We start from the raw sequence: 14,940 nt of genomic DNA, 5'->3' as shown, positions 1-14,940 counted from the left end.
TACTGACTAAGTCCATTTACATTCGATAAACATACTGTCGGAGAAGGGGGGATTACACTGTACATGAAAAAGCTCTCTTTATCAATAAGTGCATCTTCAAACAGGTGAAGTCGGAAGTTTACATACCCTTATGTTGGAGTAATTAAAACTCGCTTTTCAACCACTCCACAAATTTCTTGTTAACAAACTACAGTTTTGGCAAGTCGGTTAGGACATCTACTTTGTGCATGATACAAGTCATTTTTCCAACAATTGTTTACAGACAGTGCCTTGAAACAGCTTGGAAAATTCCAGAAAATTATGTAATGGCTTTAGAAGGTTCTGATATGCTAATTTACATAATTTGAGTCAATTGGAGGTGTACCTGTGGATGTATTTCAAGGCCTACCTTCAAACTCAGTGCCTCTTTACTTGACATCATGGGAAAAATCTAAATAAATCAGCCAAGATCTCAGATTTTTTTTGTAGACCTCCACAAGTCTGGTTCATCCTTGGAAGCAATTTCCAAATGCCTGAAGGTACCATGTTCATTTGTACAAACAATAGTACGCAAGTATAAACACCATGGGACCACGCAGCCGTCATACCACTCAGGAAGGAGATACATTCTGTCTCCAAGAGATATTCGTACTTTGGTGCGAAAAGTGCAAATCAATCCCAGAAGAACAGCCAAAGGACCTTGTGAAGATGCTGGAGGAAACAGGTACAAAAGTATCTATATCCACAGTAAAACGAGTCCTATATCGACATAACCTGAAAGGTCGCTCAGCAAGGAAGAAGCCACTGCTCCAAAACCTCCTCAAAAAAGCCAGAAAAAAGTTTGCAACTGCACATGGGGACAAAGATCGTACTTTTTGGAGAAATGTCCTCTGTTCTGATGAAACAAAAATATTGAATGGCCATAATGACCATCGTTATGTTTCGAGGAAAAAGGGCGAGGCTTGCAAGCCGAAGAACACCTTCCCAACCGTGAAGCACGGGGGCGGCAGCGTCATGTTGAGTGGTGCTTTTTCTGCAGGAGGGACTGGTGCACTTCACAAAATAGATGGTATCATGAGGCAGGAAAATTATGTGGATATATTTAAGCAACATCTCAAGACATCAGTCAGGAAGTTAAAGCTTGGTCGCAAATGGGTCTTCCAAATGGACAATGACCCCAAGCATACTTCCAAAGTTGTGGCAAAATGGCTAAAGGACAATGGCCATCACAAAGCCCTGACCTAAATCTCATAGAGAATTTGTGGGCAGAACTGAAAAAACATGTGCAAGCAAGGAGGCCTACAAACCTGACTCAGTTACACCAGCTCTGTTCAAGAGGAAGGGGCCAAAATTCACACAACTTATTGTGGGAATCTTGTGGAAGGCTACCCAAAACGTTTGACTCAAGTTAAACAATTTAAAGGCAATGCTACCAAATACTAATTCTGTTTATTGTAAACTTCTGACCCACTGGGAATGTGATGAAAGAAATACAAGCTGAAATAAAATCACTCTCTCTACTATTATTCTGACATTTCACATTCTTAAAATAAAGTGGTGATACTAACTGATCTAATACAGGGAATTATTACTAGGATTAAATGTCAGGAATTGTGAAAAACTGAGTTTAATTGTATTTGGCTGAGGTGTATGTAAACTTCCAACTTCAACTGTAAATGTGTCCGTTAAGCAAATTCAGTGTCATAACCACAGAGAGATATAGATATTCTTCACTTTCACAACTGGATGTTGTTGTTGGCCCGGCCTCAATTCTCATCGCTGATTGGCCGGTGGAAGTCACTGGGGGACACTGGGATAGCAGACTGCAGCTTCTTTCAGTTTCTCACACACATTGTGGGGAAAAGTGGGAAATGTGTTTTGGCAAAGTTACAGTAACAGTAAGTCAATCTGGGTTGGGGAGGAAAGGGCCCAGAACTGCAAGAGGACACCATTCAATAGCTAATGGGTTGGGGAGGAAAGGGCCCAGAACTGCAAGAGGACACCATTCAATAGCTAATGGGTTGGGGAGGAAAGGGCCCAGAACTGCAAGAGGACACCATTCAATAGCTAATGAGAAAGTTTTATTCTGAATATACTGTATTTGCACATGAATAAGCATTTTCCAGGATTATAAACATGACTATTTTCTTTCTTTCGTCCGAGAATAATAACAGTATCGTACAAATTTATACATGACTGATTCAGGTGAATCAAGTTCCACAAAAGTGTAACATCTTAAAAGCACAATCAAGGGAGATTGACGCGGAGGCCCACCAATAGCCTGTCAAAAGGGAGGCTGACAAGGGGAGATTAGTGGACATGTCCACCAATGGTCTGCCATGAAAACGCTGGCAGAGAAAGATTGGGGGGCGGTCCCACCAATAGCCTGACATAGTGTGGCAGGCATGGAACCCTTAAAACACACTGAGAGTTCATGATAACAAAAAAAAGTGTCCAGAAAAAGCATAACCCACACAATCCACACAGAGAGCACCACAGCATCAAAAAACACTTCCAATCACTCTGCTAATATGTTATTCCTGAGGTGACAGCATCTGATTTTAGACCTTAGAGTGGCATGAAATAACCAGACACCATTTCCCAAGGGTCTAGTCTGGTCTTGAATGTGACAACCTGTGACAGAGGAAAATATATGTATTGTCACATACACCGGAGAGGTGCAGTGAATTGTGTTGTTTTACAGGGTCAGCCATAGTAGTACAGCGCCCCTGGAGCAAATTAGGGTTAAGTGCCTTGCTCAAGGGCAAATTGACCGCTTTTTCACCTTGTCGGCTCGTGCATTCGAACCAGTGACATCTCGGTTACTGGCCCAACGCTCTAACCGCTAGGCCACTGCGCTCACTCAGATCAGGGCGGTACCAAATGCTGTCTCCTCAAGAGAAAGGCAGTAGAAGCTGTATCATTATCATATCATAAACAAACACCCAACAAACCCACGGTATTATGCTTCCCATCCCAACAATACACACCAAAGCAGGAGAAGATAGAGGGTACTTTATCTCATTGCCTGCCACTGATACAGTATCATGGCATTATCATGCAACACAGGGAAAATAGATGAGATTTGCACTTATTCAATCCTAAACGTTGCATAAACGTTAGTAATAGGTTTCCCGGTAAACAGAGAAAGAGAGTCCTATGGCACTTGATATTCTTGAATGTTCTTAGATATTGAGGGTCTTAAATACAGGATGTTAGTTAGTTTCCCCACAGAACATTGAAACAACCAATACGGGACCATAAATGTCACCTCACATGACAGCAATCCGCCTTTGGTGATGGTGCTCGAGTTTCGCCACATAACATATTGGCAAATAATCATAGCTTAAGACTGGGATCATAACAAAAGTCCCCTTCCTCTTCAGTGTTTCAGAGAAATGGAAAAAGTCCAGATGGATTTTTATTCTGGTTGACGTAAGAACGCTTTGTAATTCTAATTGAAGCAATGATAATGATGTGTGGGAGAAGTATTTGAATGGCACTAGAGACCACACAGCGTAATCATGTAGTTTCCCAACTCTACCCTGAATTGACTATGTGGTTTCCTGAGTCCATATGCCTCTGTTTTCAAAGGAAACAATGTGTGAATGTTTCTGACATTACCCCAAGGCTCCTTTAAAGTCCCTGTTTTGGCAGTTCTTTGCATTGTCATTTACAGCAATTAATTCAATGAATTATTACAAATACTAGTCTTAAGTTATCGGAAACTATGATTGTCAATTGTTATCGAATCGATGGTCTGAAATGATCTTGTTTAGTGCTTAAGAGGTCAATTCAGTGCCAGGAACTCCTCTCTATTTGCTCTACAACAGATCAGTAACACTAAATCGACCATCAGATCACGTCCCAGTCAAACAAGCTGAATTGCACCACAAAGAAAAAAGCACAGCATATCTACCATGTCCCTCTTTTGAACCATGTTCAAAAATTAAACGAATACAATCAATTTAGAGAGGAATTGTTGATATTCTGACATGATAATAAAACCGCGTTTTAATAAAACCGTTTTTCTACAACGTTGAATAAAGAAACTTAACCTTATGTCTCTTTCACTCAAAGTTATTCCACTGCATAATCATTTGGCTAGGATGATTGACGAGGCACATTTCTGTTATTTCTCATGTAGTATGTTGGTAGCTGTTCTTGTGGGGAAATGAGTTAGCAGGTGTATACCATAGTATAGTACACTCAGAAAGACAGTATCCTATTGTCAATCTGTCTTGAATCTCTAATTCATAAAGTTATTAAAGTACCAGAACCACAAGGCACACAAAAACGAAGAAAGTATAACAGAACTGATATCCACACTGATATGAATGAATTTAGATTGGCGTGTATTGATTGATCCAATAGGTCTTAAAGCAATTTAGGTTTTAAGGGGGAAATTCACTTTGCAACGAGGTGCAATCGTTTTTGATTTGGGGAAATGTTCTCTTCAATAGCGAGCAGAACATTGTGAGAAAGACAGATCCTTGTAGTTGCAAGTCACATATTCAACGATACTCAAATCAAGAAGTGATACATGAGCCCCATTAAACTGTCATGTACCAAGTCTACATTTCCTACATCCCCCCCTACTCTTTCTCTTCATTTTATATCCATTGCATTGACACATTGAAATCAATCAACAAAGAATGGCATTAAAGTCAACATTACACACTAGCATGCAGCTACGCTCTTCATTCTAATAAAACACTAAAACAAACTGAAATATTCAACTAAATACCAAACACATCAAGTTTCCTTCAGGTCAGTAGCCACACAGTCAAATAAATAAAGCTAAAGGGTTTGTCTGACTAAGAATCAACATGGCACTAGAGATTAGACCAATGAGCGCACTAGAGGCCAGCCGGGGTGCCCTGATTGGTCAATTGCACTTTGGCAATGATGGTTAGTTCAGAGGGACCAGATACCAAGATGGTAGGACCCGACATTGACCATTTGTGGTCAAGGTTGAGGGAGAAGTGGTTGACCGCAAACAGAAGTGGGGGCAAAAGGGTTCATATGTGACCACATGTATGTGAATGAATATGATCGTTGTACACCACATCTATACAAGGACAGCAGCGTGAATGTAAATGTGTTGCTACTTTTAAATGGGAGTTGAAACGAACAGAATAATGCCAACAGCACCCCAGTGTAAAATAAAAAACATTCTGATTTCTGACTTCCTATTAAACAACTTATTGCAACTTGAACAAAACAAACACACATTTCAATACTGAGTAACAAGCCACTGCAAAACGTTTAGAAATAAATAAATAACGTTGTGACAAACACAACGGGACTGTTGCGAAGGGCAGCACTGTTTCTGGCAGTGTTGAATAAAAATCAACGGGGATCTCTTTTAGAACATCACAAAAACCCCAAAAACCTAAAAGGAACCCAAAAGGAAGAGGCAGTCCTTTCACTTTCCCCCTGGCACTGTAAGGCAGTCCAACCTGTAGCATTCGCAGGGTTGTCATCGTCGAGCCAAACAAAGGTCAAAGTTCACCACTCAATCACCTCGATCTCCCTAAGCTTAGATGGCTGGAAGCTTAGATGGCTGGAGGGGAAAAGTCAGGGGTCAGGGGTCAGGGATGAAAGTTCTCGCTTCGATTTTTTTTTACATCCCGCCGATGTTAACTTTCCTCACTTTCTCCCACCCCTGGGTGAAGAAATGTAACGAAACCCTTGAAAAACGCAAATATCCCAAAAGAAGATCTGTCAGGAAGTGGTTTCAGATGTTTTTTTGTTTTAGCGTTCGGCGTTTTGAGGCGGCGTTGCATGCCGGTTGCCGGGGGCAACCGAGGTCTTCAGAGGTCACGAGGGGACGGCGTGGTGACTTGAGCCGGCCAGGAGCCAGAGCAGGGCCAGCTGCAGCGCCACCATGGCCAACAGGGATGGGCTCAGAGCGGACGCTCCACCACAGTCAAAGTCCTCCTCCTGTGACCACGGCAACAAGAGGGGAGGAGGAAGGTGGCAGGGAGGACAAGTTAGTGACAGACACAACCCTGCTGACTAAAAGGTAATTGGTTCAGTAGGGGTACAACAGCCCAGTATGTCTTACATATTCATAAAGCTATGTTTGATGACATAATAGCAAGGTATAATGGTACTAGACTGCATATCCACATTGAATAGAGATTGGGGTATGTATGGAATAATTGTAATCTGAGTATGGAATAATCCATGTCGGATTCTCTGATGTCTGATAATCTGTACAGCTCTATAGAGTGGAGCGTAATAACTAAACATTTTCAGACATGTATCATTTGCTACATCATAAAATAAATAATAATTTGTTAGAGTTAAATTAGGAAGCAAGGTCCTGCGTTAGCTAGCATCTAGATTAGTAAACACGTCAGTAGACAAACAGACCGATAAAGAGATGGACAGAAATACATTGTATGATACAGAGAAAGAGAAAGAGAGAAGAGAAAGAGAAAGAGAAAGAGAAAGAGAAAGAGAAAGAGAAAGAGAAAGAGAGAAAGAGAAAGAGAAAGAGAAAGAGAAAGAGAAAGAGAAAGAGAAAGAGAAAGAGAAAGAGAAAGAGAAAGAGAGAAAGAGAAAGAGAGAGAGAGAGAGAGAGAGAGAGAGAGAGAGAGAGAGTGTGCTTGATGGGACTGACCCGAGACAGCACATGAACAGTGGCGGCAGTAACATGAGCAGAGAGGAGGCCAATGGAGAGCCTGCGCTCGTCGGGCACATGTGCTCATCCTAACCATCAACAGCCAATCAAAGAGCAGGAAAGAAACAGAAACAGAGAGAAAGAGAAAGAGAAAGTCATGCAGCAAACATTCCACAGTTAGCAGTTAGAAAGTCCATGTGCAAAGAGAATGGGCAGAAGAACAGAGAAAACAGAACACTTTGTGGAAAGGTGAAGAGAGAGAAACAGAGAGAAGCATCTGGATAGAAGGAAGGTGTGTGTGTGTGTGTGTCTACGTCTGTGTGTGTCTACATATGTGTGTGTGAGTGTGTCTACGTGTGTGTGTGTCTTCATATGTATGTGTGAGTGTGTCTACGTGTGTGTGTGTGTGTGTGTGTATGTGTGTGTGTGTGTAATAGAAAGAGTGCAAGCAGAAGAAGTTAACACCATCATGAAACTTTGAGAAACCAAAAGGTTTGCCACTTGGATAAGACGAGTCTGAAAAACAAACCAAAGCATTCAAGTGCAGAGATTTCACACACAAAGGATTTTAGTCATATACACTAAATATTTGCTTACTGTTGAACCATACAGTGCAGTATGTCAATACCTGGCAATAACTTGTATTTGTGTGGGAAATCTCTGCACATATAGTAATCCAAAGACAAGAATAGAGAAAGAGGCAGCCATTTTGAGTAAAAGATGGAACATTAACAAGAGAATTATGCACATTGAGAAAAGCACATGCATTGTGAAAACATATTAGTGTATTGTGAGTTTTGACATTGTGACGTTAAATTTGACGGTTGCCATTTTTAAACACAGAGGATGACAAAATAATGACGTGACCTACCCTCTCGTTGTTGTCGAAACAGGCATCTGGACCTTTTCGGAACCTTGGTTTCTCAGCCATTTCACATGGGTCTGGTCCCTCAGCTACATCAACCCATTTAGGAAATAAACCATTGGTTCTGGTAGCTCAATTGACTAGAATATATCTACTGAACAAAAATAGACACGCAACATGTGAAAAGTGGCATAGAAATGTACCATACACACAAAAAGCTTATTTCTCTCAAACTGTGATCACAGATGTGTTTACATCCCTGTTAGTGAGCATTTCTCCTGCCAAGATAATCTATTCATCTGACAGGTGTGGCATATCAAGAAGCTGACTAAACAGCATGACCATTACCCAGGTGCACTTAGTGCTCGGGGCAATAAAAGGCCACTCTAATATGTGCAGTTTTGCCACACAACAACAATGCCACTGATGTCTCAAGTTTTGAGGGAGCGTGCAACTGTCATGATGACTGCAGGAATGTCAACAAGAGCTGTTTTCAGAGAATTTTATGTTCATTAATCTACAATGACCCGCCTCAAACTTTGTTTTAGAGAATTTGGCAGTACGTCCAACCGGCCTCACAATCGCAGACCACATGTAACCACCACACCAAGCCCAGGACCTCCACATCCGGCTTCTTCACCTGCGGGATCGTCTGAAATCAGCCATCCGGACAGTTGATGAAACTGTGGGTTTGCATAAGCAAAGAATTTCTGCACAAACAGTCAGAAAACGTCTCAGGGAAGCTCATCTGCGTGCTCGTTGTCCTCACCAGGGTCTTGACCTGACTGCAGTTCAGCGTTGTAACTGACTTCAGTGGGCAAAGGCTCACCTTCAATGGCCACTGGCACGCTGGAGAAGTGGGCTCAACTGTTCATGAAAGATAACAGACTGATGTTTGTTGATGTCAACGTTGTGAACAGAGTGCCCCATGGTGGAGGTGGGGTTATGGTATGGGAAGGCTCAAGCTATGGACAACGAGCACAATTGCATTTTATCGATGGCAATTTGAATACACAGAGATACGGTGACGAGATCCTGTGGCCCATTGTCGTGCCATCCATCACCTCATGTTACAGGATAATAATGCACGGCCCCATGTCGCAAGGATCGGTACACAATTCCTGGAAGCTGAAAATGTCCTAGTTTTTCCATGGCCTGCATACTCACCATACATGTCACCCATTGAGCATGTTTAAGATGCTCTGGATCGACGTGTACGACAGTGTATTACAGTTTCCACCAATATCCAGCAACTTTGCACAGTCATTGAAGAGGAGTGGGACAACATTCCACAGGCCACAATCAACAGCCTGATCAACTCTATGCGAAGGAGATGTGTCGTGCGGCATGAGGAAAATGGTGGTCACACCAGATACTGACTGGTTTTCTGATCCACCCCACTACTTTTCTTTTTTAAGGTATCTGTGACCAACAGATGCATATCTGTATTCCCAGTTATGTGAAATCCATAGATTAGGGCCCTTATGAATTCATTTCAATTGACTGATTTCCTGATATGAACTGTAACTCAGTAAAATCTTTTAAATGTTTGCATGTTGCGTTTATATTTTTGTTCAGTGTAGTTCTTGCATCACCAGATATTGTGGGCACAGAATTAAATGGAACACTATTACATTGTTTCTCTATGGCTGTGTGTAACCCACATTGTGGCCACACATACCCAATCTGTATCACCATCCACTTTGGATTGAAGTAAATTACCATATCAAATTAAATATCAAGCCATAACACTAATCTAAATGTGAAAGAACAATCGGAACAGATGCTTTCAGAAAGACATGGAAAAACCACGTCATTTTTGGAGCTAATCAAATAGCCTCCCCTGAAACCCTTTTGGCTGCCATTTTGAATTTATGTGAATTTTCATTAGGCTCCTTGCATAATTGGCTACAGCCCTGGTGTGTTGGAGGGGATATGATGGATTTGATTGTAAGCCTTTCAGAGTGGAATAGCCTTCGCTATCATCTGCCACAGAGAGAGACAGGAGACGGAGTCAGTACAGGTCTGAGTTTGGTTCAACAGCAACACAGAGAGACAGGAGACTGAGTCAGTACAGGTCTGAGTTTGGTTCAACAGCCACAGAGAGAGACAGGAGACTGAGTCAGTACAGGTCTGAGTTTGGTTCATCTGTAACAGAGAGAGAAGCCAGTCAGTCAGTACAGGTCTGAGTTTGGTTCAACAGCCACAGAGAGAGACAGGAGACTGAGTCAGTACAGGTCTGAGTTTGGTTCAACAGCCACAGAGAGAGACAGGAGACTGAGTCAGTACAGGTCTGAGTTTGGTTCATCTGTAACAGAGAGGGAAGCCAGTCAGTCAGTACAGGTCTGAGTTTGGTTCATCTGTAACAGAGAGGGAAGCCAGTCAGTCAGTACAGGTCTGAGTTTGGTTCATCTGTAACAGAGAGAGAAGCCAGTCAGTCAGTACAGGTCTGAGTTTGGTTCATCTGTAACAGAGAGAGAAGCCAGTCAGTCAGTACAGGTCTGAGTTTGGTTCATCTGTAACAGAGAGAGAAGCCAGTCAGTCAGTACAGGTCTGAGTTTGGTTCATCTGTAACAGAGAGAGAAGCCAGTCAGTCAGTACAGGTCTGAGTTTGGTTCATCTGTAACAGAGAGAGAAGCCAGTCAGTCAGTACAGGTCTGAGTTTGGTTCATCTGTAACAGAGAGAGAAGCCAGTCAGTCAGTACAGGTCTGAGTTTGGTTCATCTGTAACAGAGAGAGAAGCCAGTCAGTCAGTACAGGTCTGAGTTTGGTTCATCTGTAACAGAGAGAGAAGCCAGTCAGTCAGTACAGGTCTGAGTTTGGTTCATCTGTAACAGAGAGAGAAGCCAGTCAGTCAGTACAGGTCTGAGTTTGGTTCATCTGTAACAGAGAGAGAAGCCAGTCAGTCAGTACAGGTCTGAGTTTGGTTCATCTGTAACAGAGAGAGAAGCCAGTCAGTCAGTACAGGTCTGAGTTTGGTTCATCTGTAACAGAGAGAGAAGCCAGTCAGTCAGTACAGGTCTGAGTTTGGTTCATCTGTAACAGAGAGAGAAGCCAGTCAGTCAGTACAGGTCTGAGTTTGGTTCATCTGTAACAGAGAGAGAAGCCAGTCAGTCAGTACAGGTCTGAGTTTGGTTCATCTGTAACAGAGAGAGAAGCCAGTCAGTCAGTACAGGTCTGAGTTTGGTTCATCTGTAACAGAGAGAGAAGCCAGTCAGTCAGTACAGGTCTGAGTTTGGTTCATCTGTAACAGAGAGAGAAGCCAGTCAGTCAGTACAGGTCTGAGTTTGGTTCATCTGTACCAGAGAGAGAAGCCAGTCAGTCAGTACAGGTCTGAGTTTGGTTCATCTGTAACAGAGAGAGAAGCCAGGCAGTCAGTACAGGTCTGAGTTTGGTTCATCTGTAACAGAGAGAGAAGCCAGTCAGTCAGTACAGGTCTGAGTTTGGTTCATCTGTAACAGAGAGAGAAGCCAGTCAGTACAGGTCTGAGTTTGGTTCATCTGTAACAGAGAGAGAAGCCAGTCAGTCAGTACAGGTCTGAGTTTGGTTCATCTGTAACAGAGAGAGAAGCCAGTCAGTACAGGTCTGAGTTTGGTTCATCTGTAACAGAGAGAGAAGCCAGCCAGTCAGTACAGGTCTGAGTTTGGTTCATCTGTAACAGAGAGAGAAGCCAGTCAGTCAGTACAGGTCTGAGTTTGGTTCATCTGTAACAGAGAGAGAAGCCAGTCAGTCAGTACAGGTCTGAGTTTGGTTCATCTGTAACAGAGAGAGAAGCCAGTCAGTCAGTACAGGTCTGAGTTTGGTTCATCTGTAACAGAGAGAGAAGCCAGTCAGTCAGTACAGGTCTGAGTTTGGTTCATCTGTAACAGAGAGAGAAGCCAGTCAGTCAGTACAGGTCTGAGTTTGGTTCATCTGTAACAGAGAGAGAAGCCAGGCAGTCAGTACAGGTCTGAGTGGTCCTTCGCCATAGAGGAAGTTCTGATCCATTGTGGAATATGAAAAATATTGTACTCTGCTTATAAAAGTCAAGAATATAGGGACCAGTAGGATAAAAGAAAAAACCTGTACAACTGTACACCTTTTAATAATTAAACAAATCATCTAGTTAGATGTGATTATTTTAAGAAGAGCCACTGTATATACAAAGACCAGTAAACTAGAACTAACAGACTGTAAGTAGTACAGATGAATTACACAACTACATTAGACATTAATATATTACTACTGTATTACAATATTAAACATTGCTCTATTGACTGTATGTTTAAAGGATACAAGGCTGCTCGGCCTGTATTAAGGGCTTGTGGTCACATGACATGCAGGTGAGCTTGGCGTCGGCGATGACGAACACCAGGTTGGTCTTCCACAGCTTCTCAGCATGGAACATCCTGGATCGAGACAGAAACAAGACACAGAGGAGATGCCATGAGACATGGCATTGGGGAAGACGGGGTACTACAACACTAGGGTTGAAAAATTCCTGAAACTTTCCCTAATGTTCACATGTTTTCCAGAAATCCCGGTTGGAAGATTCCCGGAATCTAATTATATTTCAAGTGAAACACCTGTATGTTCCAATGAGAACATAATTGTCTGAATGGGTTGAGTTGAGTCGACCTACCAAACATAAGTTGCATCCAACCTTGAAGGGTCGGTGTGAGGGCAACACTGTCTGCTTATATATGGTCCAAGCTCTAGTCCTAAATTACACCGGCCTCAGACCATAGCAGACCATAGCAGAAACACAGGCCGGCAGTTTTGAGTTTAGACAAAAATGGACCTTCTTTATGGTGGTTGTTAACTGGCGACGTATGCGAAGCTAATGCACAGCAACACAGTGTGGCAGGCACCCCATTAGACAGCACGAGGGAGCCTTAAAACAGCAAACGCACCGCCAAGATTGTGGTCTGCCTTGCAGCATACTGACTCTACCTCACCTTTAAGGCATGTGGAGTTTACTACCTCCTCGGCCCAGGGAACTCCACTTTGTCATTAGAGTGACAGATTTATTCGGTTGAGTGCAATTGCACGGGCAGCACTAGCAGACCACTAGCAGCACTAGCAGACCACTAGCAGACCACTGGCAGCACTAGCAGACCACTAGCAGCACTAGCAGCACTAGCAGCACTAGCAGCACTAGCAGCACTAGCAGACCACTAGCAGCACTAAGCAGACCACTAGCAGCACTAGCAGCACTAGCAGGCCACTAGCAGCACTAGCAGACCACTAGCAGACCACTGGCAGCACTAGCAGACCACTAGCAGCACTAGAAGACCACTAGCAGCACTAGCAGACCACTAGCAGACCACTAGCAGACCACTAGCAGACCACTAGCAGACCACTAGCAGACCACTAGCAGACCACTGGCAGCACTAGCAGACCACTAGCAGACCACTAGCAGACCACTAGCAGACCACAAGCAGACCACTAGCAGCACTAGCAGACCACTAGCAGACCACTAGCAGACCACAAGCAGCACTAGCAGACCACTAGCAGACCACTAGCAGACCACTAGCAGACCACTAGCAGCACTAGCAGACCACTAGCAGACCACTAGCAGCACTAGCAGCAAAAGCAGCACTAGCAGACCACTAGCAGACCACTAGCAGACCACTAGCAGCACTAGCAGACCACTAGCAGACCACTAGCAGACCACTAGCAGACCACTAGCAGCACTAGCAGACCACTAGCAGACCACTAGCAGACCACTAGCAGACCACAAGCAGACCACAAGCAGACTACTAGCAGACCACTAGCAGACCACTAGCAGACCACTAGCAGACCAAGACTATATAACAAGAGTACTTAATAATGAAATCGCACATAACCTGTGTGAAGAAGTTGTTTGTAGTCTCAATGATTTAGCTATGTGGTGGGGTGGAGGGAATGAAGGTGCTTGTATTCAATTGAGGGGCTCTGATTCCCAAGATTCTTTGCGTCCAACATTAAACCCACTGTGCCTTCCAGCCTGGCCAAAAGTAGTGTACTACCACATTGCCATTTCAGATGTATACATAGTCATTAAAACCAATTGTATGGCAGCACCATCTTTAGATAGGATCCTATGCCCTATTATTAGAAATAAACTGTCAGAGGTAATATGGGTCAAGCACATTCCACTGTCTTGAATCTGCACAGCTGGTTTAGAGCAGGCCTGATAGCAATCAGCCAGTGCCTTTTCCCCACTGAGCCATGTAGAATAATGTATTCTATTGAGCCAATGTGTGGTGTTCAATGTAGGTCTACATTCCATGAGACTTTTGGAAAAAAACACGCAGGACTTGACATTAACCTGTTTATCCACTTGCCCTTCATACAAGGTGACTGAAAATGTATTGTTTGATGCAAGAAACCACTTAACAAAATAAAATGCTTTTTTATTCCCATACCATTATTACAGAGATTCAGACAAATGATGCTTTGATCTCAAAACAAGCGTATCTACTCCCAACCTCTCATGCTGTAAGCACAGTCCAGTTGAAAGTGAACGGCACAGATCCATATATGGCAAAGGTCTATTTGCATATGTCTGATTCTACTGCAGTTCTGATTGGTTATGCCGCACCGTAGAATAGAGTGTGGACCTGAGTCAATAGAATCGTACTCCAATGCGCTCTTCCTACAAGAAAATCTCTTGCATAATTAGTTTTGTTTCGGTATGTTGCATTGAAAGTGGGTAATATTGTATTGATTTGATCACAATTCCCACATTAAAGGGACATTTTGATAGTATTAACTAAAGGAGAGAACTAGAATTTTGAGTGAAGTTTCATCTCGTGCTCTGTGTGGCAGTCCCAGAGGATTGTTGATGAGGTTTTACCAAGGTTATGTTCAGTTGGGTACGCAATACCAAAACGTTTTGCAATGGAAAATGGAATTCTATGTTGTTATTGGACAAGTTTAGGTAGTGCCTACCCATTTAAAAAAAATCTCCCTACTGTAAAAGACCCTGGAGTGTGTAAAATAAGTTGCAGTGAATGACAGCTCTCACCTGGAGCAGTTTTCACAGTCTAGTGTTCCTCTGAAGGACTTTTCCTCATTGTCATAGAAGTATTGAGTCTGCTCCGTGATACAGCTCTCCTTGGACATGTCAGGTATTTCGTCATCAGTGTCTGCTGTGGAACACACAGCACGCACACACAAACGCAGCACACACGCACGCGCACAACACACACCCACACAAACAAACAGATTGTCAAGGATCCAGCAAGGTAGGGGTTATGTCCATAGAACACACCGTGTACATTCTCAAGTTCTGAGAAGACAAATTACTGTTCAGTTGCTCTGGTAGCCAAAACATACAGAAATCCATCTACATTTGAACAATGTTATTTCTCAATTAATATTCCTGGCATAGCTCATCATGGCTTGATGAATAACTTGCTATGCTCTGAGAATAGCGTCATTGCTTTCATAACGACAGCGCCAATACTTTTATTAAGGGCCCATCATACTAAATAGAAAA

The 14,940-nt window shown here is 42.9% G+C and overlaps 1 protein-coding gene across 4 annotated transcripts in view; it reads right to left on the bottom strand.

Annotated features, from left to right (window-relative positions):
• Positions 1 to 2,038: 2,038 nt before the first annotated feature.
• The window catches only part of LOC109879081 (voltage-dependent calcium channel subunit alpha-2/delta-1), a 177,486-nt gene continuing 164,584 nt past the window's right edge, over positions 2,039 to 14,940 (bottom strand). For 3 of the 4 annotated variants that reach the window (XM_031831413.1, XM_031831415.1, XM_031831416.1), the window contains 4 exons: positions 14,467 to 14,590; positions 11,751 to 11,863; positions 7,482 to 7,564; positions 2,039 to 5,925 (listed from right to left, as the gene is read on the bottom strand). In XM_031831413.1, coding sequence (XP_031687273.1) covers positions 5,803 to 5,925; positions 7,482 to 7,564; positions 11,751 to 11,863; positions 14,467 to 14,590 — 443 coding nt within the window. In that variant the 3' untranslated portion in view covers positions 2,039 to 5,802. The remainder of the gene's footprint in view (positions 5,926 to 7,481; positions 7,565 to 11,750; positions 11,864 to 14,466; positions 14,591 to 14,940) is intronic. The other variant, XM_031831414.1, reaches the window with a different exon arrangement.

This window comes from Oncorhynchus kisutch, linkage group LG9 (assembly GCF_002021735.2).
Source record: "Oncorhynchus kisutch isolate 150728-3 linkage group LG9, Okis_V2, whole genome shotgun sequence".
NCBI classification, from domain to species: Eukaryota; Metazoa; Chordata; class Actinopteri; order Salmoniformes; family Salmonidae; genus Oncorhynchus; species Oncorhynchus kisutch.
Note: the sequence above shows the minus strand (reverse complement) of the source record. Positions and strands in the feature narration are given on the sequence as shown.